Raw genomic sequence first — 26,908 nt, 5'->3', positions numbered from 1 at the left:
GATAGCGGATGAGCAAGGGGTAGATCGGTTTGAGGACAAAGAGATAGTACAGCAGTTCTATGGGTTTTATGGTCAATTATACTCCTCCCAAACTCGCGCCTCCCACGCGAAGAGACACGTATCCGAACCAGGTAGCACTACATAGGTGCACAGACGACCAAAGGGGAAAACTGAACCACCCATTGACACTGGCCGAAGTATTGAATGCTATTAAACCCTTATCAAAAACAAAGAGGTGATGGCTGGAAGGTTTAGAATTAATCTTAACCACTGGCAATGCTCTGGGCAACCCTCCAGACCACCGTTCTTCGCCTGCCAAGCCATTACAGAAGGGAAAGACCATATGCAAATCAGGCTTGGCCCCACCTTATCAAACAGGACGTCGCTGGGGTCCGACGGGCTCATGGCAGAATTCTACAAACATTATGCTGACAGGCTGGCCCCCCACTTGCTGGAAATATTTCAACAGCCTGGAGGAGGGGCATCTGCCAGAATCTGAGGGAGGCAATGGTTGTGGTGTTACTAAAGCCGGATAAGCCCTGTAAGACTGCTCCTCCTACCGTCCAATATCGCTTATCAACATAAACAATAAGATCTTAGCAAAAATCCTAGCGTCTTGAATTTCGCCCATGATGCAAACGATGGTGAGGGCGGAACAGGCGAGCTTTATCCCGGAACGCTCTACTTCGTATGGGCTCAGAAGGATGTTCAGGCTGATCGCAGCGGTGCAACAGGAGGACTCAATAGTGGCAGCCCTACTTGATGCCACTAAAGTGGCCATATCTGTTCGCTGTATTACGACGCATGGGTATGGAGGAGCAATATATAGCTATGGTCTATTATGCACGCAACCGGTAGCCAAGCTAAGGGTGAATGTTCAGTTAACACCAACCATATCATTGGAAAGTGGGACACGACAGGGGTGCCCCGTTTCACCATTACTGTTCACCCTGGCAATAGAGCCATTGGCGGAAAGAATAAGAGAATTGCACTTACACAGCGGAATTCAATTGCATTCCCACAGGGTAGTGATATCACTATATGCAGATTATATGGTGTTGTTCATGAAGGATCCCAGTGCTAACCTAGACCCAATTATGAGGAATGTGCAGCAATTTGGGGAACTTTCGAAGCTAAAGGTAAATGCTTCTAAATCAGTACTTTTCCCATTAACAGTGGGGGCTGAGCGGTACCAGGATGGGTGGGGATTCCAATGGCATATGGTCCAGACTCGTTACTTGGGGATTAATATAGCCAGGGATAACAAAGTGGTGTATAACAGCAATTATGTGAGGGTTTTGGAGCAGGCAAAGGAGGCCATGTCTGAATAGAACCTTGCTCTTAATCTATATGGCTTGATATCCGTTGTTAAAATGACGTTACTCCCTAGGTTTCTGTATGTCTTTTTGAACGCCCCAATAGTGGTGTCCCGGGAGTATTTCTGAGACCTGAAATCAGCGATACTACAGTTCGTCTGGGCAGGTAAACAAGCCAGGGTGTACTCGGACAAGCTAGTGGCGCCTGTACAGGGGGGTGGGGGGGTTTGGCATTAACCGAATTCGATACTTACTATAATGTGGCACAGGGGGGGTTTCTTCGTTATTGGTATGAAATTCAAGGGGACAGAAGGCATGTGGAGGTACAGAGGTCAATTGCGGCGCCAGACATGCTGCGATCAGTCATCCTTACAGCACCAGATCGAACACAACGGAGACTAAATAAAATAAGTTGGACGTAACCCGCAGAGCCTGGACTCACATAGAACACAAGACTAGGGGTTGGGGATGTCCTCTACTCTCCTAAATTCCCTGTGATGCACATCCCGGGGATTCCCATCACCGGCGAGGTAGGGTTTGTAGCCCTGATGAAGAGATTGGGAGTGATGCACTTTGGGGAAATCTTCCCCAATGGGCCGTTTATAACTGTGAATATTGTTGAAGGAGAAGGGGGAACTATCAGCTCTGGGTACATTCTTGTATTATAATAGATTGAAGGTAACTCTGCACCAACTATTCACAACCTTCCCTAAGCATCCACAGGTTTCCCCGGATACTAGACAGACTGCTTCAGGGAGGTATGGACAGTAGGGTAACATCAGGATCGTACACTATGTGCATAAACTCTGGGGTGGCGGCAAGGACCTCACCACGGAGGAAATGGGAGGGGACCTTGGGACGGAAGATCTCGCAAGAAATGTGCAAATACTGTTGCGAGATGACTAGAAAGGGAGCCATTAACGTGAGGTTTAAACTAATTAACTTCAAATACTTTCAAAAGTTTTACTTCACGCCGGCTAAGCTAAAGGAGTATTTCCCAGAGACTTCAGGGGGTGCGCCAGATGCAATAGTATGTTGGCAGACTTTCTCCACGTAGCTTAGGGTTGCTCAACCAAACAACAATTTTGGGAGCAGGTATTTGAGATGATCTGTGGAATCACGGGCCAGGAGATGTTGTGATTTTTGGCAAACAATGCCAGTTATATGTCCCGGGAGGATAGCTCAGCGGCAACGTGTTTGTCTTAGAAGCATGACGACACGAAGCAACACAGGTTCGATCCCCAGGTCTGCGCTTGGAAACCTCTGGGTATTTAAGCGCGTTATAAATACACACCTAAGACAACAACAAAATTCAGTTATGCAACAAAAAAAAAAAACCCTGTAACAGCGCCTTGATGACCGCGTGTTATGTGAGTGCTTTAATAATGCAAAAAAAGAAAATAAAAAATATATATCTTAAATGCCAATAAAAAGGTTTTTTTTTTTTGTTTTTTTTTTAAATGTGTGCATGCTATTTTAACCGCAAGCAATTTTAGCTTGAAAGCAGTGCCTGCAACTAACTTAACATACACAGAGGAAGTTTGGGGGTTCTGTATGTGGACCACAGCAAAACTGTTGTGCAACATTTGAACAGGGAAAGAGGAAGAGAACTGGTGTTCATTTAATGTATACTTCCACAGAACCCACATTCGACCATTCACATTGAACACAAACAAATATTACCTGAAGTGTACCAAAAATGATCAAGTCTCTCACCACTCCTCTTCAACATCTATATGTCCCCCCTAATTAACCCATTGACGGACAACCTACAACTATCCAGATGACACGCAACTCGCCTTCAAGATGACAATGACTCGGACAACGCCCTCGATAAATGCCTTTCCAACATAAACACCAGGATTGCAAACAACAACCTCAAACTAAACCCAAACCAAACAGAAATATTAAATTGTCCCACAAGAAGACAGTCCAACAAAAACATCCCTCACAAAGGGCCAACCACAGGAACCCAACTGGACACGTCAAGAGAGATAACCAATCTGGGAATAAACATGGACAATGACCTCACCTTGGAACCACATTTCAACGGAGTAGCAAAAAAGATGCTTCTACATCCTCCAATTAATAAGAGGGATCCTCCCTTAACTCAACTTTGCACCCAGAACCATTGCAATCCTTTCCTTTGTATTATCAAGGATAGACTACGCAAATAGTCTATACCTGGGAATACCGGAACGCATAAAAAAAAAACAATGTATCCAAAATACTGTAGAAAGACTATTTCTAAGACCAAATAGAAGAGGCCACATCACACTGGCCCTATTAAGTTTACACTGGCTACCAGTAAAGAAACAACCCATCAATTTCAAAGCCCTCCGCATTGCCCATACATCACTACATGGGCAAGCTGCCAAATTCAACCTAAAAATAAATACATACATAAAAATTCACCTGATACCAGCCGAGGAGAGACTGAAGATTGTACACGGACCTCCAAATAGAAACAATACACGACAAGAAAAGAAAGTTTGGGGGGCACCACCTTCTTCTATCCGATAGCCAAACTATAGAACTTGATCCCTCAGGAAACTAAAACGACAGAAGACCGCCTAACTGTTAGGAAACTTCTAAAAACCGGTCTATTCAAATAGCCGTGATAAACACTGACCAACCACCCCATGAATGGATCGTCCAAACCATACAATCCCTGCTTCTTCAAACCATAAACAAAGGAAACAAGGGATACATTCAGAATGGGAAAACAATAACATAACTACAAATACCCAGAGATCACCCAACAACCCACTAACTACATCTGCTCTCCGGCAACCTCACACTCATCACCTACACATGCCCATGCCCAAAGGGCTAGTGAATGTACCCACCAAACCACACAAACTGCAAATCTCACCAACCAAGCTACAAACACAATCACCATAGACCAAAAAACTGAGACGCCTTAAAATACAATTGTTTGTTATAACACGCTTAATAGCAAAGAGGTTTCTAAGCGCTGACCCGTGATTCAAACCTGTGTTGCTCTGCGTCGTCTTGCCAAGACGGGCATGTTGCCACTGAGCTATTCTAACCGTGCTGACACAGCAGAACATGGACACAACAACAAGCCGTGAGCACAAAACAAAGCATGTCCAGAAAGTTCACTTGCAGTCCCCAGTTACTCCTGGTTCTGCACGCATCAACAGATGACCTCAACTCTATCCTATCCCTCTCTCCCCCCCGCTAACCAACCTTACACCCCACTTTTCCTTCCAGAGCCATGTGAGCGCCTGGGAACCTTGAAAATGACAGCAGTGTGCAATATATAAATCAACTAAACATAATATATACACACAGACGAACATATCCGCAGAGTAATAAAGTCAATGTGTCCAAACAAAATTGCAAAAAATATATACCACTAATTAAAAACATTTACAAATAAATATAAAGTTAATAGGCACAGGTGCGAGTAGCAAACTAACATGATAATCAATATTTGATTGGGTATAGTGAGAATAGCCAGTCTTTTTGGCATCATGCTGAAGCTTTACCCATTTATCTAAACACCACAATGAGTAGACTTAGCATGCTCTAAAGCCTACATTAACGATCCCCCTCATCTTTTGAGATTAGCATTCACCAGGAGATAGAAGCTCTAAGTATCAGGCATTACTTGAGAAGCAGGAATGGTGTCGAGGGAATCAACAGTCCCAGAGGGTAGGTCAACGGCAACGTGCTCGCCTACGAAGCAAGACGACATGAAGCAACACATGTTCGATCCCCGGGTCCGCGCTTAGAAACTTCTGGGTATTTAAGCACGTTATAAATATGCAACTAAGACAAACAACTATGCAACTAAAAACAAACAATTCCTGTAACAGCGCCTAGATGCCCACGGGCTGTGTGAGCGCTTTGAAATGCAAATAAATAAAATAAACAGTATATGGCACTGCAAACGTACCATCCTGTGCTCAAGAAGCAAACATTTTGTGCATTAATCTTTTATATTTCATTACATAGGATACATTATCTATCAGATATGTCCTGTAATCTAATTTTTACACAACAAAACACACAGTTAGTTCTGCATGTCACCAATTTGACATGGGAGTCAAATGTACCTTCTTGTAGCTGGTGTGGTCACGCCAACCAAGGTCCTCCAAGCTACAAGCAGACGCCCAACAGCATTTATTTACAACTCTGGTGTTTAGACAACTGCCACAGTAATACTAATCGGATGTCAGTGGGATTGTTTTCAAAGAAATTTAAAGTGCGTCCGATTCTTGATGCAGTAACAAATGAATTTAACATGGCTAGGAGGGGGGAGGGGAAATATAATTGAAACCAGGTGGTGTGGTACGATTGTTACTATATGATGTTATAACCTAAATGCCAATAAAAATCTGATTTTCCCCAACATTTTTTTAAAAAAATCCACTGCACTCTCCCAATGGCTCTGATTATTTTGGGCAAAGCGGGATCCTTGTATAGCCTTTCCTTATTCCCTCTTCTACAATAATTTTGCCTGGATTCGTTTTCTTACAATTTAAGGTTACTAAGACCTTTACATCCATGTTCTCACTTTTAACTTGCTGGATGAGTGTGATGGGGAACCAGTAGCAGCCACCCTAAGTGAGAACAATGCGGAACAAAGCAGCAGGGAGGGGGACATGCAAAGTGTAAAAGTCCCAGTACAGACTACATATCCCAGAATGCCCCACCAATCAACCTTAAGAGACCCAAGGACACACCAGATGCATAATCAACAGAAAAGCCAGAAAATGGGAAAAGAAAGAAGGCTAGGAAGGCGAAAAACCACGTTTCCCTATAACAATAGGCTTTTGCAATCAGGATGTAAAACCAAGGCCGACTCTGCAAGGTTTCAGCAGGGAGGAGGCAAATTAGCATCAGGTGTAATGGACTCAGGGCTTGGAACGCCCGACGATAATGGCTAGGGAGGAGGGGCACACAGGTTAAAAACAGCAGAAACCAACTCAACTTGTCTCTCATTTTACAGGAGTGGAAGGAGGCGGATGGAGAGGGCTCGAATGGTACGAGGACAGTCATCCATACCGCTGGGCGTATTAGAGTGAAAAGGAAATCTCACAGGAGTGTACCGTACCGGTCTCGCAGTAAAACAGAAGTGCACAGTGGATGAAAGTGCCGAGCGAGGAAGGTGTTTTGTTTTTCCAATGTGAAAGCCGACGCCGGAAGGTTTTTGTTTATTTAAGCGCACTCAAGCCCGAGGCCGGGGAGGAATGACCATCCAGACATGCAGGGAAGAAAGGGCGAGGAGACTGAACTTTTGCTGGATTACACGGGCGGCTGGAGAAACTATTCGTGCCCATTGCGACATCCAGTTGCTTCAAGGAGGAATGTTATCTTTTGGGTTTTCATGGTAAGAACAGCCGTGTGAGGAAATGAAGGCCGTTTTATTTTTGGAGTATTCACTCGTTATGGACTGCATTATATGAAACTGCAATCAGAGGTTACGAAGTGGCTTTTCTTTTTAAAAATCTGCAATGCTTGGTATTATTTTCATGATGAGCAGCAGGGGAAGACCCCTAAATCAATGATTTACTTACGAACTATAATTGAAGCTAAATAAAGGAGGTGAATACTGTTTGCAATCCGACGGCTTAACCGCTGGTGTGCGGTATAAATAATAAAACTATTTGTTATCTTACCTCCTTGTCTCTGGCTCGCTACTTAACAAGGAGACATCACTTACCCTCACTCAATTTGCCAGCCACACCCAATCCACAGAAGTGCATTGTTTAAGAACTTCAGAAAAACTGGGGCCCTGAAACAAAAGCAGCGTGCTTCGTCAAGCATTCCAACATAAAGGCTGTAACAATGGTTTACCTTTCTTAACAATTTATCGTGACATCGCAGCAACTCAAAGAACAGTTCCAGCAAAACCGTGGGGTTGATCAGATTCTTATTCCTCAGCATGATAAGAGCTTTGCAAAAAGTCTAGAAAAAGAAAATTAAGAAAACTAAGTGTGATACCTAAACAACATAAATCCAAAACTTGACACTAGAAACATGACATTATTGGTAGTGGTGACCACAAGCAAAACTAGATAGATCAACAAGTCTCTTTACTCATGTCTGCAACTCAGGAAACTAGATAGGTTTTTGATGCATTGACTGGGATTTTCAACATAACCCACCCAAAGCAGAGTAGCAAGAAGAAGTTTTTTACTTTACCACCCAGAATAAGATACAAGACCTCACCCCCTCTTGGCCCCAAGAGGTACCTGGCCTTTCAGGGTTGTTGGAAAGATATTTCCAAGTAGCTTGATTGATATCCATCAAAATGAAAGGGGTCAATCATGTGGTTATAAAAGCTTCTTGCAAGGGTCTGGGGCATAGGCCATTCATCCGGGGGTAGCATTACTGCAGCCTGTGGTGCCAATAAAAAGTTAGTGGAAATAATAACAGTGTTCTGATGTTGTGGGTGCTCATGTAACCTGCCACTCTTTAGAAGGGTCTCATATTTAACATTTACAGTCAACCATCACTGGGTAGAACAGGGAGGCTCGGAATGCAGCTTCTACATTGTTAGAAGAGCGCTCTTTAGAACACGCTGCCTTGCATATTATTTAAATAGCAGACCTAAATGCTCTCTATCCAGCCATAATAGAAGATGTGGATCATTATGTAGATGATACTAATATTGAAGTACTAGAAGCAAATTTACTTCACAAGGAGGAGAATTGGGGAGGTAAAACGTAGGCTGAATTGTGCAAGCAATGAAATTTGCTCATGCAATAAAGGTGACATTCTGGGGCAATGGACATCGACAAACTGGACACATAAATCGACATTGGTTGAAATATATAATCCTCCCCTAATATTGAAACTGATGAACAAAAAAGCTTGAGCGACAACTCCGCTAACCCAGGAATGTTAACGACCATGGTTCATCATTGTAAATCTGGTGGACATCTTTTGATCGAGTCAAACACATGCATATATCAGTGTAAGACTTTAGTTAAGGGACAGTTAAGGTGAAAAGGTTCAGTGCAACAAAAACCTTGAAATTCAGAGAAAAAAACACTTTAGTTGGAGTGATATTAAGGTGCCGATTTATTTCAATAAAATCAACTAAAATACGGTAGGTACTGGAAACTACACCACCTTAACTAGGAGGCCTGCATTGTGCAGCCCCCAACATCAGTGATGTCATTTGTGATGTTATCAGGGTATCAAACAGGACATCATTTATGGCATCATGAGTGACATCACTGATACAGCAGATCATGCATGCTAGAAATATGCTTCATTTAAAAAGTGTGTTTCTGCATAGAAGGGTGGATTCAAGTGCCCAGCTTGGTTGAAGTTCGCATTTAAAAATACTGTCCATTTCCAACCATGGTATTCTTGCACATCAGCGTTATTCTGTATTGATTGGCAATTCACTGTGATGCAATACACTAATACTTTCATCACTCAGTTCTAAAACCAGTCCCCTATTGGAGTACTCCAATTATGACTAACAATTAAGTTGGAGACTTTTTTGAAGTACAACCAGCAAGTCAACTACATTATCACTTTATATATCTTCATAGCCGGTGTCATCATTCTTCAACTTGATGGTAAAGTACACATTTAAGCAGCAACGATCAAACCCTTCTGCTGAAACTATGCACTCTACTTTTAGGGTTTTACTATTTGGACACTGGCCACCGCAGCTTTCTCTGCCTCAACTTTGAACTGTGGCTTCATTGCAGCTCCCACTGCCTGTGCACTGATGTGGGAGTAATGGATGTAGCCGAACTTGCCTGTCGCCAGTATGCCACCCTCTTCGTGTTGGGGGTTTGAGGGGCTTGGTATGGCGGTTTCTATACTCCATCTACTTTACAATTATGCTTAAAGTAGTTAGACTTTAACAATCTCTAATATTTTCATTAGCATTTCACTCTATACTAATGAAAACACTGGAGCTTTTGGATTGCTGAGAACAAAAAGGTGACAAAAATAATGTTCTGTCCCACCTCCTTTTCTCTGCCATACAAGATATTTAAGTGTAGCGTGATTGGAATGTATTTCAGTCATACTCAAGGCATCACTACTTCTCATTACACCACCCAACACCATGACTTCTCCTTTTCAGCCCCATTGAAGTCTGCGAACAGAGAATGCATCCACAGAGAAAAAAGGAGATTTTAACTTCACTTTACTGTTTGTTTTTTCCTATAATGTTGGCTCTTAAAAAACAAAATTCTTAATATCTATATGTACTAAGAAATGTTTAAATACATACTCTTCTTTCTTTTCCGTTTCTTTCACAAAAAAATGTTTCACTGCATTTGAAAAATTTGAAAGAAAAATGTAATTGCCAACGTTTGTTAGATGTACTCCATCTTTTCGAAAAATGTTCACTCCATTTCATATTTTCTCATTGTGATAATATGCCATTCCTACATATTCTAAAAAAGCACATATTGCACCATGCTTTTTCGATTTGTGGACAAAACCAGTTTGATCTCTTCCACATTTGCCTTTGAGTAATTTGCGAAAAAAAATAACGTTGTGTATGGAAAAACTTCCATTAGCCTTCCGAACGTATCTTTAATGGCTAACTGCAAAGATATTCCAGTTACATATCCTAAACTATTGCCTCCAGAATGTACTATAATAATTTCTGGATGTTTCAAATGCACCTTATTTTCACACATGGGTAATAATTCACTCCATCTAATTCCATGAACTGCATGCCATACAACCTCCACTTCTTCAAATCCATGATTATCAGTATATATCTTCACCCAATGAATCCACAAGTCTCCTAACATCCAAACAGTCTTCTTGTTCATGCCCATGCTTGCAGCAATTCAAGCAAGAAATTAAACACGCTCTACCTTGTGTCCTCCTCTGCAGTTAAACTCCTCCACCAAAGAGAAAGCCTGATTAGTGAAGCCTCCCATGTCCACAGACATCTGCAATGTCCGCAGTCCTCTTTCAATGCAGGGCATGATAAAAGGGCCTGGATGCCACATGCAATACGTTCGCCAACAGTCAGACGTCAAAACGCAAGGCAGCCCCCGTTCTTCCTTTTTTACCTTAATCTCTGTAACACTACCCAATTGATTACATTCAAACAGTCGCACATCCATCCACCAATCGGATCCCAAAACTCTACATGTAACCCTGTGACCTTACTTCAAATCTTTTTAACTCAGAGGCGGCTCTGCATCAGAGGACAAAGTACAGAGCAAACTTTTACATATTTGTACTTGCAGAGTCAACATTTAAGAATACACACCACAGGTATTGTCCAAAATATTTTTTGTACCACCTTTTTAATAATATACCTTAAACAACAAATTGATTGATTGATATTTTATTTCTATCGCGCTCATACAAGTGTTTCAGAGCGCGACCAGGCAGGGAAAGGGAACAGGGGAGAACAAAAACAACGATATTACTAGGCCCAGTGACATTGAGAATGTGCAAGTGCAGGGTAGGGGGAGAAGTGCACGGAAGGAGGAACAAAAGGAGAAGTGCGGAGCGAGAAGGAAAAAACAAAATAATAAAATAATAAATAAAAAGGCAACAAACAATGGGAGTGCAGCCAGCAAGTGGCAAGTGCTGGGTTTATGGTAGCAGGCCGTGTAGGTCCAAAGGTGCAGGAAGAAAAGGGGAGGGCTGTATGGGTACAGATACAGACCCCAGTGCAGGGGGTGGCCCGGAGGCAGTGCGTGAGGGTGGCAAGATGAGCAGGTACCTCTATTGTTGCAAAACATACTTTATTGCAGCACCAATTACTACTTTAAACAAGCATTTGGCCAAGCAATTTCTACTCTGCATAGAAAGGTCACTTCCCAGGCACAGCCATACTGGTATTAACTACCTATTGTTAATAGCAGGTTGGAAAATGTTGCAAGTACCTGGGCATCTAATATCAGAGTCTGGAAAACGCTTAAAGCGTATGCACAAGCCAACAAAAGTGCATTTTATTTGTAGAATAATCTTTTGGTGGAGTGTAGTTAAAAAAATATATATATTGTTGATGCCAGCAGTTTTGGCTTATCTATAGAGTGAATGCTATTTTCTAGACAGTCCCATCAGATAACCATGTACATGCAAAATTTTGCATCTGCTCCTATCAAGTGCCACTTAATAGTGCTATGAAGAGTGTTTGCCAAGCGAGTTTGCCTTCTTTCTTAAAAATGTTTTAAAAAATGGTCACTGCTAACGCACCTATAAGCCAAAACTATTGCATTAGACTACAGACTGCTGCCTTCACTAAACTGTTTTAAGTGTTTTAGATTGCTTCAATCAAGCATTACCATCAAAGTGTGTTAAGTAACAGTGCTTTTTTAGATAGGGAGTTAATGTTTTAATTGGTTGTGTAAACAAGCCTGCCTTCAAAAAGTGCATTTTATTACAACCATGTGTATCTTTTCGTTAGTGCCGTTAGAAAAGGCAATGGTAAAGGCAGCAGTTTTGGCTCATATATAAGAGTATGCCATTTTCTAGGCAGTTTTATCAGGTTGCCATGTATTTGCAACATCCACCTGCTCATATCAAGTGCCATTTAATTGTGCTATGGGAGTGTTTGGCAAGTACATTTTCCTTCTTTGTTAAAAATGTACAAATGTTCACACTGGTCATGCACTTATACGCCAAAACTAATGCATTTGACTACAGACTGCTGGCTTTACCAACCCCTCTTTTACAGACTATGTCCCTCCTGATACGCCATTCCTCTGTGCCCCTCCTCATATTCCATTCCTCCACATCTGTAGTGCAATTCAATAATTTCAGCATATAGGTGCATTAGCAGCGCCAACATTTTTATATTTTTTTTTTTTTTACAAACAAGTAAAACACACTCCCCAAACACTGCAATAGCACTATTAACTGACACTTCATGCCATTTTATAGCATTTCCTAGAATATAACATATCTTTACACATAAACCAAAAATACTGCATCACCAATACCTCTTTTTAAAAGCACTTCACTAAAAGACACAGTTCTAAAGAAAATTTTATGAAGGCAGACCTCTTTACAGCACCAAATAAAACATGATCTCTCTAAAACCTGACCTAAAAATAAACTAACATTTAGTTAAAAAGAACATTTGATTGTAATGCTTCATTAAACCAAGCAAAAACACTTCCAATAACCAGGTGTTCGGCAGGTAAGGGCAAGAACTGTGTGGCAATTCCTATAATAATTATCATAGCCATACACAATCAATGGGTGGACAAATAACCAGTCAACGGATAGTTGCTAAGTATACCTTGCCATATACAATGTATCCATAAGAGTACTCTAATGCAACAGGTCTAAGTTATAGATGGATCAACACAAACTAAAACTAGCCTTCCTTCTCTGAAAGCAAAACTACCCCTTCCTATACATCCTGCCCTTTAACATACTTCACTGCAAGAGCCATCGCAAAACTTTATTTAGTGCTTTTATAAGAACGTCTGCTACCATAATAAATGCCAACCCCTACCACTTAAACCAGTGTACAACTATCCCCATTCATACCCAGCCTGCCAAATATGGCAGCAAATAACCCTAGTAATGCCCAAACTAAATCTATCCAAGCTACAGGCCCAGGAGCCTGTACTACCGGACCATGCACCATCAACGCCAGAAACTCTAAACTCCGTGCAAGACTCTCCAAACTGTACAAACCTCTCACTAGACTACTACCTCCGATAAACAAAAAAACGAACTACCACGCCAGCAGGAAGCTTAATTATACTAATCAACAAATGTCTTCCTCCGCGCCCTGTGCCAATGCTAGGCAGATGACGACCCACATTAGCAAGCTAACTGACTGTAACCTACCTACGCCTCGCAAGGATATAGCCAAAACGTAAGCACATTCCCTTAAAGGAGCACCCCTAAATGCAAGATCTCTCGTTGCCCATGCGACGGTAACCACTGACCTAATAACAGAAGGCAACCTGGACTTCCTTGCCATAACGGAGTCCTGGCTACATAACGCCGCAGGACCCTCACTCATGTTAGCCATCCCTGACACAATATCTAAGCAAGATAGAGATGGAATCCGAGGTGGAGGAATCGCCATTATTTCCAGAGCGAGCCTATCACTGAGACTAGCCCCCCCCCACAAACCTTGCAATCATGTGAAATCCTCACTGCTAAAATTCCCCTAAATAACTCTGTCATTCACCATCTATCCACTTTACAGAACCCCTAGCCCCGTTGGGACATTCGAGGAGGATATGTACACCATACTAGGCAACAACCTCAGAACGACCCCCAACTAGTACTACTAGGTGACTTTAATCTAGGCTTTAATGACCCAGCCGACAAGCATGCCTCTGAAATAGTCCTAATGTAGTAAGAATATTGACTATCACTAAAAGTTAACAAAACCTACCCACATCAAAAGGTAGAACTCTAGACTGGGTAGCTGATCATAATTGTATGGCTACCATTACCGCCATCATGCCACAACTATGGACAGACCATTCACTCGAGTCCTTTACACTAGTCACTACTAGACCTCCTTCGACAGTCCCACAAACAGCGCCACCCTACTTAACTAGAAACAAAAAGAATATCACTGTGGAGAAAGTGATCCCCGGCTATTCTCCCAACCTTAAACTCTTTATCTGACAACTTAGAACCCAGTACTCTGGTCCACGAATACAATAAAATCATGCTTACTACATTGGATCATATTGACCCACTTAAATTGACAGCAAGTAAACCAAAACCCCATTTAAACAAATGGTTCACTCCACAATTAAAAGACCTATGTATCACGAAAAGGAAGTGTCAAACCGCCTGGAGACTTTGCTCCTCCACTGAGAACAAAGGCAAACTATCCACTATCCCTATACACTACAAAAATTAAATTTGCCGGGAAGTGGCTTGAGCAGCCATGGAGTAGGACGTGCTTCCCGTGTAGCTCCGGAGGATCCGACAGATGATCCGAAAAAACTACCTTTGAAAGTGCGCCATTGGTTCCAGAATTGATCACACACGCACGGGAATGTATGCTCTGCCCACTGTGTAAAGATCGAGAGTATCGTAAGCGGGAGTCGGGAGGAATTGCTCGACGAACGACGGCGGCAGTTCGGTCCATTGTCACACAAGATGGCCGACAAAGGAAACGACACTGGGGTACCCGAATAGGACGAATAGAGGCAACGGCCACCGGGAAAGAAAGGCAATGGTGAGGTGAAGACGGAACAAAACCCCTGGGGGCTGTGGGCCTTGGGTCGTGGAGGCTCGGGGGCTGGCCCGGACGGCAGGGGCCCGAGGGCAACAGAGGTGTGAAAATGCAGGCCGCACCACGACAAGCACGAGTGGCGCTTGCTCGGCACTGATCAGCAACTAGCAGCGGTGAGAGGATGTTGCGACTGCCCTGAGATCACCACGACGGTCGATGAAGAGCGGAAATTACGATTGGGAAGACACTCTGACGCTAGGGAGACCCAACAGAGACCGGAATATGGTGGCACGAGGGGCCGTGGGCAAGAATAAGAACAAACAACCCACGATGGATATTTTTGCAAAAACACAACAGTCTCCTGCGGCCAGCGCAACCAAAGGCCCGGTGGCACAGGCTGAGGGCGCCAAAGCGGCCGATAACCATCAGATTTTAGAAGCCATCACGGAGCTGAAGGAATCTTGGGGGTTGCGATGATGGACCTACGCACTTCCCTGGAAGCTAATTTCGAAGCAGTGGGCATCGAAGTCTCCCTGTTGAGACAAATGTCAGGGGACTGGCGGAACGCACAAGCTGCCTGGAGGGTGCGGTGAAATCTAACACGGACACCAGCACCAACAATGTAAAGGAGATCCATGTCCTTAAACAACAAGTGGCCAACTTGGAGTCTCGAGCAGAAGAAGCAGAGGGGAGAGCGAGGAGAAACAATATATGTGTGGTGGGCTTGCCAGAAGGCAAAGGCGGCCAGGACCCGACCCATTACATTGAGAACTTACTCCTACAGGCAATTGGGGCTGGTACACTCTCGCAGGGTTTTGCGGTGGAGCGCGCACATAGGGCCCTTATGAGGAAGCCGAGACCAGGGGCCCCTCCACGAGCGATAATTGCTAAAATACTGAACTACAAAGACCGCAAGAAAATATTGGAATATTTTCGGAAAGGCGGAACAATTGAGAGGGCCTTGTGTACCATCACGGCATACCCGGACTATACTATGCTGGTCCAAAGGCAGCGGTACAGCTATGTAACTATCAAAAGGAGGCTACGGGCTGCTGGGATAAAATATATGCTGCTGTACCCTGAGAAACTGAAGATCGTACATAAGAGCAAATTGCATTTTTTTAACACTCCAGAGGAAGCAACAACCTGGCTGGATATGCAGGGCTGCCCGGATCAAGACACGGAAGAGACACAAAATGGACGCGAAAAGTGACTCAGATACGGTATGCATACTGCCAGGGCGGTGAGCGAACATCCCGAGGGTGCCTAGGCGAAGGCTGAGTACGATGGGCCTGGCTGTGAGAGGCTGATGTTCGATTACATAGTGCTGATTGTGAGAGACTTGATGGACTGGAATATAGTGGCAGTTACATATATTTAAATTGTTTGGCAATGTGTAGTTCACTGATGTGCTATTGGAGCGCAGGGTGGAAGTACCCTACCCCCCGAATTATAGTTGTAGTAGGTTGGCCACTAGGGCGGCCTCACCCTGCGGAGCTTCGAGTACAGGCGAAAGCCGGAAAGAGCTAGATGCGGGGGAGCCTGAGATCCAGGGATGGAGCTGGGCAACAGTTGGGGGGGGGGGGGGGGGAGGGGTGTTGGGGAAGGGATGGGAGGCGGGGGGGAGAGGGAACAGGAAGTTTGGTGTGTTTTTGTTAAAGGGGTTTTAGATTGGGATGCAAGCCTATTTGGATTGGATTGGAACTTGAAGCTAAGCGATACCTGGGGGGAGGGAACGGGACCATACCAGGCCATGGGGGAACCTTAAAATACTCACATGGAATGTGCGGGGGCTTAATAGCCATTTAAAAAGGAACAAGGTTATGCTGTATCTGCGCAGGCAGAAAATAGACATTGCATTGCTGCAGGAAACCCACCTCACACGTGAGAGGATGGAGATGATTGCTGGAAAATGGAAAGGGGTGTTGGTGGGCTAATCTTACTCGGCCTACGCAAGAGGTGTACTTATATGGGTAGCGCAACATGTCCCGTTTCAGCGGTTGCAAGTGGTGGCTGAGACAGACGGGAGGATGGTTATGCTGAGGGGATTGGTAGAGAACAGGGAGATAAGTATTGTTAACACATACGCCCCGAACCAAAACACAGCGGCGTACATTAGGACACTGAGTGCGAATCTGAGCGTGTGTGTGTGTGTGTGTGTGTGTGGGGGTAGCGCGGTGATCTGGGGAGGGGACTTCAACTGCGTACTGAACCAGAGGGTGGATAGATCGGATGGGAAATTACAGACCAGCCCCTGCAGCCAGGGCACTACAGACACTGCTTGATGACTTTGGGCTGGAAGAAGCATGGAGAGTGTGGCACCCTGGGGAAAGGCAATATTCGCATTACTCGGCCCCACAGAAGTTATCAACGAGACTGGACTATGTCTTTGCATCACCTGAGATGATAGCGGAAACGGCATACATAGAGTACAGGGCCAGGGTCCTTTCGGACCACTCGCCCCTGATTCTTGCTTGGCAATATTGCCCCCCCGAGGGCGAGGATCCCGACTTGGCGTCTACGAGCGGAGGCGTTGAGGTACCCCTTCTTTAGAGAGGGCTTGCGGGAGGAGATAGTGAACTATTTTGAAATCAACACCGAGTGTGGACTCGGCGGGGACATTATGGGAGGCCTTCAAGGTTGTCATGAGGGGGGCGGCCATGGCCAAATCCAAGGGCCTACAGGGGGGGGGGGGTTTCGGCTGAACTGAGGGAGACAGAAGCAAAGCTGGAAGAGGCCTTAAAAGCTGGTGATGATACAGCGGAGAAACTAGATTTGATACTTAAGCTACAGCAAAAATGTGCGGAATATTGGGAGAGGTTGTGTAACCTTAATTATAAAAGGTACATAGAGAGACAGCATGCGGGAGGCGATAAACCGGGGAGACTTTTGGCGTGGTTATATAAGAGTGAGACCCCTAGAGCCACAATTAGAACTATAGAAAGGGAAGATGGTAGCGTAGAGGATACCCAGGAGGGAGCTAATCAAGCGTTTGTGGATTATTATAAAGGGTTATACGGGGGAAGACGGGGAAAGCAGCCGTGTAATAAGAGGAAACGCTGAAGGATATGGGGCTGCCCAAGATAAGCGAGGAGGAAAGAGGAATTGGACTCCCCAATTACCCTGGAAGAACTGGGGGAGGTGGTGAGGCAGTTGCCTACTAGTAAGACCCCGGGGACAGATGGGCTCCCAAGCAAATTTTATAAGGTATATATAGAAGAGGTCCTCCCCCCCCACTGCTAGAAATGATAAACGAAGCATTTGAGATGGGCCGCTTACCGGAGTCACTGAGAGAGGCAGTCATAGTACCTCTCCCTAAACCAAATAAACCTGGGCGTAGCTGTGGTTCCTTTAGACCGGTGTTGATGCTGAACCAAGACGCCAAGATATTGACTGCAGTCCTGGCGAAGAGACTGAAAAGGGTCATTAACAAGTTAATACATCCGGATCAAACAGGCTATGTCCCCCATAGAAACATCACCAATAATCATAGGCGACTCCAGAGGATCACTGAGTTTGGCAGTGGAAGGGATGAGGAAATGGCAATCGTGTCCTTGGATGCGATCAAGGCCTTCGACTCCAGTCAGGTGGCCGTGGATGCTGGCGGCCCTGAAACACTATGGGTTAGGGCCTGGTTATGTGAGGTGGGCGAAGATTTTGTACAGTGAACCGCTGGCTAGAGTTAAGACAGGATCTGCGATTTCAGAGAAGTGACAGCTTAGCAGGGGTACTAGACAGGGATGCCCGTGGTCTCCTATGCTCTACATACTGGCCCTGGAACCTCTTGCGATCTATCTGCGGCAACAATATGACACTATAGGCATTGAGGTGAAAGGGGAGTTGCACCCGATTTCCCTATATGCAGATGACATGCTGCTGTACCTACGATTCCCAGAAGAAAATCTCCAGTACATCCTTGAAGTGATGGAGAGATATGCAGTGTTGTCAGGTGTAGCAGTGAACCCCCAAAAGTCCAGCATGTTCCCATTGGGGGGTACAAGGGGATTCCATCGGAGTGATTACCTGTATTGCAAGTGCCATGGGCGGTTCGCACGTTTCTTACTTGGAGATTAATATATACCACACTGTGGAAGGAGCACAAGTGTAACACGGAAGTGGCTATTAGAAACATCGAGAAGTGCATGCGGTTTTGGCCGAAGCTGCCTCTGGCGATGATGGGGCGGGGAGCGATGCTAAAGATGGTGGTCCTGCCGAGGCTCCTACATTACTTCGGGAATATACCGTACTTGATCCCTAGGGGGTTTTTCACCAAGCTGAATAGCATGTGTAGGGACTTTCTGTGGCACGGCACGCGGAACAGGGTGGTGTTGTGGAAGCTTCAGAACTTCCATGACAAAGGGGGAATTAAGCTGCCCAACTACGAGGCGTACTATGTGGCGAGCCAGTTGCAGTATGTTGCCAAATGGCTATCTGACGAAGAGACCTCCGAACACGGTTTTTTGGGCAGGATTGTGCACCCTTTTATCTGAAAGAAGTCATGTGGGCACCCATAGCGGAAATGGGGGCGCCCTAAAATGATGCTACTAGGGTGGAAGGTGGGGCGCAGGGCATGCCAAATGATGGGGGACCCGTCCCCATGCTCATCGCATATGCCATTGGTAGTATTGACAGGGGCGGACGCTCAGCTGCGACTGATACTCCGGACCCACTGGGAACCGGCTGGGTTGGCAACGATGGGGGACATCTGGCAGGAGGGCTCTAGTGTTACTTTTGAGGGGCTACGGGAAGTAGCTGGGTTGCATGAGGGCCAGTACATTACGTACCACAGAATGGTAGAGGATCAAGAGAACGTGGCCTGAAACTGTGCTGGGGGAAGAATTGGATGCCACCATAGACGTGATATATGATATAGCTGAGGGGGGTCATGAGATTTCCAGACTGTATGATATGTTGATGTCTAAAGTGGGGAAGGAGGTCACGCAGTTGAGAATGGAGTGTGAAACGGAGGTTGGGGCCCAAATGGGAGATGGGATGTGGGAAAGGGCACAGGGGGTATCATAAGAAGGTGTCTAGAAACGCGAGGCTCAAACAGATACAGTTGTACATAACACACAGGGCTTACATGACGCCTTGGATGATATCGAGGTTCGAGAATGCAGGTCGGCAAGCATGCCCCAAATGTGACGAAGAGAACGCGGGCATGGAGCATATGTTCTGGTCCTGCCCGATCATAGAGAGGTTCTGGAGGGGTGTAAAGGAGAAACTAGAAGGAAGAGGGGTCAAGATAGTAGTGGATACGGTGTGGGCCTGTCTGCTGGGGGGGGTTCCCAAGACCACAGAAACTCAGGCATGTAAGCAAACTAAGGGACCTGGCTTATGTGCTAGCAAAAAGGATTGCAATGGGATGGAAGTCATGTCATGTGCCGAGGATAGAGGTGTGGTGGAAAGACTTGCAAAAATGGGGAGAAGCCGAAACCACGGCATGGCAACAAGCGTGTGGCAATAGGGGGGAGGAGGAGAATGAGTCCTTGATGGCCTGGAAATCACTGATAGCCGGACTGTTTGGGTCATTGGACGACCCGACTGAGCCTGGGGAGGAGGTGACCGAACCACAGGTTGTGGAAACTGAAGGTTCAATGCAATAGACTCGCAAGGGGGGTGGGGTAGAGGGAGTAGTGGTTAGGAAGTTAAAAAAAGTGTATTGAAACTGTTGGAACATGCACTACTTGTTTGGTTTATTGTTTGTTTGTAAAAATTAATAAAAAACTTTTTTAAAAAAATGAAATTTGCCTGGCAAAAACGAAATTCATATAATGAATGTATTGCCAACTCCAACTCAAGTATGAAAGAACTGTTCACTATACTGAAATAACTAGAATCCCTGATTCCAATACCCGACATTGGTGCTCAGATATTCAACATGCACTAGCCAACAAAATAAACACTCCAGAACAAAATAAATAAAAAAAATATGCTAAACCTGCAGCATCCCTTGAACATACATCCGCCCAGTGATACACCTATTGCCCATACCACCAGATTCCGCTTCACCAAAACTACCACCCTAGAGGTAGAGAAAAATATTTTAGCTCTCAAACCATCCAACTGCAAAGGCGATATCTGCTCAGATCATAAAAGACACTGCTAGAGATTTGTCACCATTTATTTCCAAATTGATCAATGCCTCCTTCGCCTCTGGCAACATCCCTGCCAACTTAAAACAAACATGGGTACTCCCACTCTTGAAAAGAAAAAAAAAAAACTCCAGATCAACTTATTCAAATAATTACCGCCCTATCACAATGGTACCATTCTTACTCAAAATACTTGACAAAGTCGCATACACCCAGATTCAAAAATACCTTGAACTGCATAAACTCCTGGGAGCTAGACAATCGGGTTTTCGCCCACAACATGAGACAGAAACGGCCCTGATCAACATAAAAAACACAGGTTGATGAGCTGAGAGATAACGGAAAGACAGCCCTTCACCTACTACTCGATCTCTCAGCTGCATTTGACCTAGTGGATCACAAGGTCCTATGCAGACACTTGGACTCAGCAGCTCACTTCTCTACAGAGGCTATCAGATGGATAGAGTCTTTCCTGAGCTAGAGAACTATGAAGGTATTATCCCAATGAGCTGAGGCTGACCCCCACCCCCATTCAGTGCAGTGTACCTCAGGGCTCCTGTGTCTCCCCTACTCTATACAATATATTTACCAAACCCTTGTTCGATGATCTGGACCTTCTGGGTATCACCTACACTAACTAAGCGGATGATCCCAGATTCTCCTCCCTCTTTCTGGGGATCATGGTAAGTACCTGGCGGAGGTGAATAGGGTATATCTCATCATTCAGGCATGGATGGCCACCAACGGTCTATGCCTGAATGATAAAACAGAGCTAATAATCCTGGCTACACACTCCAACATAAATCAACTAGGCCATGAATATTCTTCATTCACAATTGATGGCAACATCATTAGGGTATCAAAGGAGGTAACAACCTTGGGATTGTACCTAAACTCAACTATGTCCTTTGACAAACAAGAAAAATCCCTGGCTTCTACCACGGCCTGTAAGCTAATTAGAGCTGGTAAGCCATTCCTCTCCAATGACAACTGCATGTTCTTGGCTAGAGTATTACTACTCTCTAGGCTGGATTATTGTAATGCTCTATACAGTGATGGTAACAAAGCCATCATCAAGAGGTTACAAACTCTTCAAAATAACGCCTTAAGACCTGCACTAGGCATAAATAAAAGAGTACTCATCTCTGCTATCAGATGACAACATAAATGGCTCTCCGCCCACAACAAAATACTGTTAAAGATGGTCTCATTGACCCATAAAGCACTAAATAATGCGGCCCCTATCTATCTAATAGACAGGCTAAACAAAAGAACTTCTACTAGACCGACCAGAACCGGTAATGCAAACTGCCTTGTGGTACCGAGATTCAGGCTCACTAAGATTGGCAGCAACAGCTTTCCCATGAAGGCAGCTAGGCACTGGAACTCCCTAACCCATGAGGAGAGTAGACCAACCATACCCACAGTTCAGAAAGAACTATATCAACCTGCTGAACTCTACTGACCACTAACCATACTAGAGGAACGTGCCTCCTCTGGCCGTCTTAGTCTATCCCTCATAATCCAGCAAATGAGAACTTAACCTTTGTATAACTTGTATATTTGTACTTACATTGTGAAATACTGCCATATTGCCTTGTAATATACTGTGTAGTACTTTGAATTATCTGTAACTTGTATTCATAATATTGCTATTGTAACCTGACCTGTAATATACTGTAATCTTACTTTGAATTACTTGTAACTCTAAGCTTTGCACCATCCTACTGCTGCACCCTGTTACCCTAGGGTTTGGTGTGCATTAGAAATAAACAAACACCACGTTTAGAGGGCTCATCATTTCTAAATGGGCAAGGAAAAAGTGGGAAAGGGGCCTTATAGAAGAGAAGACGGAGAGGGCATAGAAGCACGCACTGAGAGTCTTGGCAGATGTAGAGGCACCCATGCTCTCCATAACAGAAAAGAGACAATAGCTATACATGTTAGACATTGGCGAGGTACATCGAAAGATTAAATACACTGTGGGATGTATTTACCCATGCATCCGAGCCCTACCTCAAAACTGTGCAGTACTGACATGGAAAACATCATGATGGCCAGAGCTTCCCAGAAAATGCACAGGGAAATGCATGAAGAATAGGCTGCCACTCATTTTTGCCGATGTTATGGGCACAGAAGGACACTGCCTAAAACCACCATTGGACTACCCACACAGTAGTCTGAAACCATTGGGAATGGCAATGCTGATTGCCAAAAGCAAACCCATAACTGTGGAGAATTCATTTTCTTAAATCCCAAAAAGGGGGGCAGTACCAGTACTCACCACTATCCAAAAGCCGGCGTTTTAAAACCACCAGATTTTACTTTTTTGTAGAAAACTGAATAAATGAACCCAAAACATGCCAAAGAAAGACTTACTGAGAGGTGGATACAATGTAAAGTCATATTCTGAAGTGACTTGAAGGTTTATAACAAGACTCGCTGAGCTGTGGATTTCAGCAGTTTAAGTAAATTTGGACTGAAGGACATTAAAAAATCTCAAGGTTTAAGAGAAATGAGTAACCTACTTTGAGTGTCACATAGGTTGCAATTGTTTAAATGTCATAGTTTTAAACTTAGAATCAGCCTTCTAGCTGCATATGTGAAAATGTTTAGTGTTATTTGAATGCAGAAACTGGGGAACAGAAATGACAGCTTAAAGAGATTCCAATTTGCCTGGCAACTACCCCCATCAGGAGTGAAACTTGAGTCACAGCTGTGTTCCCAGGCCTAGCTGCCCTTTTGCTGCTCACACCAAAAGGGATATGACACTTCCCTGATTGAATTACCTGGGCTCTGCAGGAAATTGAACAAAGCCCTGTCCTGACTCAGGCAAATGTTTTATTGCAGATGTCGTAAAACAGCTTCCTCTTGGCAGAAGCTGGGAGTGGCAGGGTCTCTGAGCTTGGCAGAAACTGGAAAGACTGGTTTCTGTACCATGTGACCTGAAAAGACACACCTCTATAGCCAGAATATGGTTTTAGAAAAAGATGAATAACTCATAACTCACTTTAGTGAAAATTTTATAAATGACACCATAATTCTTGTGATTTTTCTGCCCACATTTTAAGAGGTTTTTAGAACCGGTGGCATGTTCAGGGGGGTTTTAGCAGAAAAGAGGATATTACTCAAAATGTGCGCATGTGAAAAATCTGACACTTCATCAACTAATGTCCATACTCCTTGCGCACATGTGTGTAAATTTGGGGTAATGTACGGTATTGCAAACCAGTTAAAAAGTGCAAAATATTGCCATTTCTGAATGCAAGCTCCCAGGAAGAGCAGAGTTTGAACAGGAGATACCTCCTGTGATATGTGAGGGGTGCGTGTAATTTTAAAACAATATGTACCTCTGCAAATATGTATTTGGTTCAAATCTAGATTTGTGTGTAAGTTGACAGGAGGAGTGGACTTTCTGCAGGCTGTAAAATGACATCACTCTGACACAACTTAGCTCCCCCAATCAAGTGAGAAATGGAAGTTTGACCAATTAGAAGCTGAGAGAGAGGTAGGGTCAGTGATGCAAGAACACACCCACATTCTAAACACATAAAAGCAGACAGACAGGACAGATAGGGACTTTCAAATCCATTTGCAGCGGGACGCTCTGCCGGAAAAATCCATACTTACCTCCATCAACCTTCAGAGAGCAGACAGAGACTTCAAATCCCTCAATCTTCAGAATCCAGAGAGAGTGCAGAGGCCAGACCAGAGTTCAGTCTAAAACCTGACCAGATCCGTGGCGAGGCCCAATTAACTCAAGAATATAGTGTGAGTACCTAGAAAACTGTGCAGAACCAATCTCTTAGTTAAAATAATATAATTCAATTCTATTTTAATCTAAGTAGAACTGCCTCCTAACTGTCACCTGTCATTTGTAAAGCTGTCACTTGTCATTTTCTAGTTGCAAGCTGCACTTGTCTTTTTGAACTTTAAAATTTAAAATCTGAAAAACGACCTTTATTTAATCGCTCATATCTCCGTGACCGTTTGTGCTAGAGACTTGCAGTAACTTTCATCTGGAAGCTGAGATCCTAGGCTTTCCTAGGACCCCAAAACGATAGTGATAGTCCTTGTAATTCCTCTGTAATCGCGCTCGGCGCATTCGCAAATTTAGCCGCGATTTGACATTTTACCGCGATTTGCAAATTTCTTCACGTGTAAAAATCTGCTGCTGCTTGCCTTCCATTTGCCAGAAATTCGTTTAACCTGCTAGTTACACCCTAGATCCTTGCTAAAGTGAGCCTGGACTAATATTAACTTGATTTCACTCACCCTGAACCTCCTAGAGGGAATTAAAAGCATTTTAACATATTTTCACTCCATTGCCAGCACCTATCAAAGCATTTTGCCTGTGTTTTCAACGTCTGTAGTCTAAGTTGCTGGGTGAACTGAATCACATTTGATTGCATTTCTGAGAACTGTGTGCTTTCCTTCCATTTCCTTGCATTGCATAAAAGGGGGGGTGAATTGTACAAGAAAGTGATTACGTTGTCTTTGCTGAAATTCTATCAAGTTATTTTCTTTACTGCATTTCATTCCACATTGTATCCATTTGAAACCATAAAAGTATTGTTGCTATCTTATCCATTTCATGTCAACTCCTTAGTGATTATAAAGAAGTGTGCTAGTGCCAGATTCTCCGTTGTTAATCTTTATCATATCAGATTAAGTGTGATATTCAATTATTAATTTATTATAAAGTGTGATAGATATATATTGCTTTACTTGTCAAATAAACCTTTTAATTTGCAAAACAGAACTACTTCTTGGCTCAGTGGGGTCAGGAGGATTCCAAGAGAGGGGTGTTATATAGGGGTAGTCATCCAGAACGCATGAACTGGACATAAAGATATATCAATAAGGGTTTTCATTCAGTATACTAGACTAGGCGTTGACTTGGCTGTAGTGCTGAATTGAATCCTCTTACAACACTAAACAAAAGAATGATGAGAAGAGGGATAAGGGGTTATCCTGGCAAATAGACTGTGCAATGAGAGAGGATAGTAGAGAGGGGGCAGATAAAAAAAATAATGGAGGGAAGCCGATTATTACCCAGAAGGAATACTGGGGTGGTTTGCAGAGTTTTATGAAGTTCTGTATAGTAGCAAAGAAGAAGTATCCAGCTCTGAAATCGAGGAGTACTTAGGAAGGCTTACTTTGCCATCTCTTATACAGGAAGAAAGGGGGAGGCTAAATGCGGAAATCACGATGGCTGAGATAAAGGGGGAGATTATGCATATGAAACCAGGTAAGGCCACAAGTGAAAAAGGCTTCAAATATCGCTGCTGAACATACAAGTCAACATTTTCGCACGCATCCTAGATTGGAAGGTGTACTCCCGAAAGTGGTCCATCCTGACCAGCCAGGCTTTGTCTGGAATAGACTGGGCTTAGACAACCTCAAAAAGACGTTGGACCTGTTTGATTCCGGTGTGGTGGATGAGAGGGGGCGTTGGTAGTCTCACTGGATGCTGCAAAGGCATGTGATTGGGTTAGTTGGCTATTTTTGATGGTTGTGCTGAAGAAGACAGGAATGAGGATGGCGTGACGGAAGTAGATTGAGACACTATATTCAGTCCCTGCTGCAAGGGCGCTGGTTAATGGGCAGGAATTTAGCGGATTCCCTCTTCACAAAGGCACCAGGCAGGTGTGCCCAGTATCCATGCTCCTGTATGTGCTGGTAATGGAGCCCTGGGGGTTAGTGTGAGGTGAGATAAAGAGATAAGGGGCATAGTTTTTGGAGGTAAGGAGTATAAAATGACCTAGTTCACAGATGGTTCCCTGCTATCTGAGCTCAGGGAATCCAGCTTGTGCCTCCTGCGAGAGTCAGTAGACTACAGACTAGTGTCCGGATTGAAGATTAATCTTGACAAGTCTAGTCTCTTCGGTGCACCAGCTGCAAACAGACGAGTTGGAATACTTGGTTAGCTTGCTGTGCGTTGCTCAAGAAGCGGCATTCAAATATTTGAGGATCCAGATTCCAAAGAACTTGATTTCCCCATCTGAGGTGAACTATCCCCCTTAATGGGTAAAGATCAGAGAAGATATAGATAGGTGGGGCAGAATGACGCATTGTGGATTGCTAGGCTGAACTGCATAAAAAGAAACTTACTTTCCAAGTTTTTATTTATATTTCAAATGCTACACATAGAAGTCCCCCGGCGTTTCCATTAATGGCTGAGGGCCTTGCTGAAGTTTCTGTGGGGGAAGGAGCCAGACCAAGAAACGTGTAGGACACCCTCATTCTCCCCAGAGAGGAGGGTGACGTGGACTATCCCAATCTCCTGTATTATGGGCCACACAGCTGATGGTGGACCATCTGAACCCACAATCCTCCAAGCAGTGGGTGGAACG

At 44.2% G+C, this 26,908-nt stretch overlaps 1 protein-coding gene across 1 annotated transcript in view; it reads right to left on the bottom strand.

The window, feature by feature from the left end:
- SDAD1 (SDA1 domain containing 1) overlaps window positions 1-26,908 on the bottom strand; it is a 551,728-nt gene that overhangs the window by 428,302 nt on the left and 96,518 nt on the right. Inside the window, exon 4 of the mRNA XM_069626295.1 lies at window positions 7,146-7,256. Within this exon, the coding sequence (XP_069482396.1) occupies window positions 7,146-7,256 (111 nt within the window). The remainder of the gene's footprint in view (window positions 1-7,145; window positions 7,257-26,908) is intronic.

Source organism: Ambystoma mexicanum, chromosome 6p (assembly GCF_040938575.1).
Source record: "Ambystoma mexicanum isolate Mex_15411 chromosome 6p, UKY_AmexF1_1, whole genome shotgun sequence".
Taxonomy (NCBI): domain Eukaryota; kingdom Metazoa; phylum Chordata; class Amphibia; order Caudata; family Ambystomatidae; genus Ambystoma; species Ambystoma mexicanum.
Note: the sequence above shows the minus strand (reverse complement) of the source record. Positions and strands in the feature narration are given on the sequence as shown.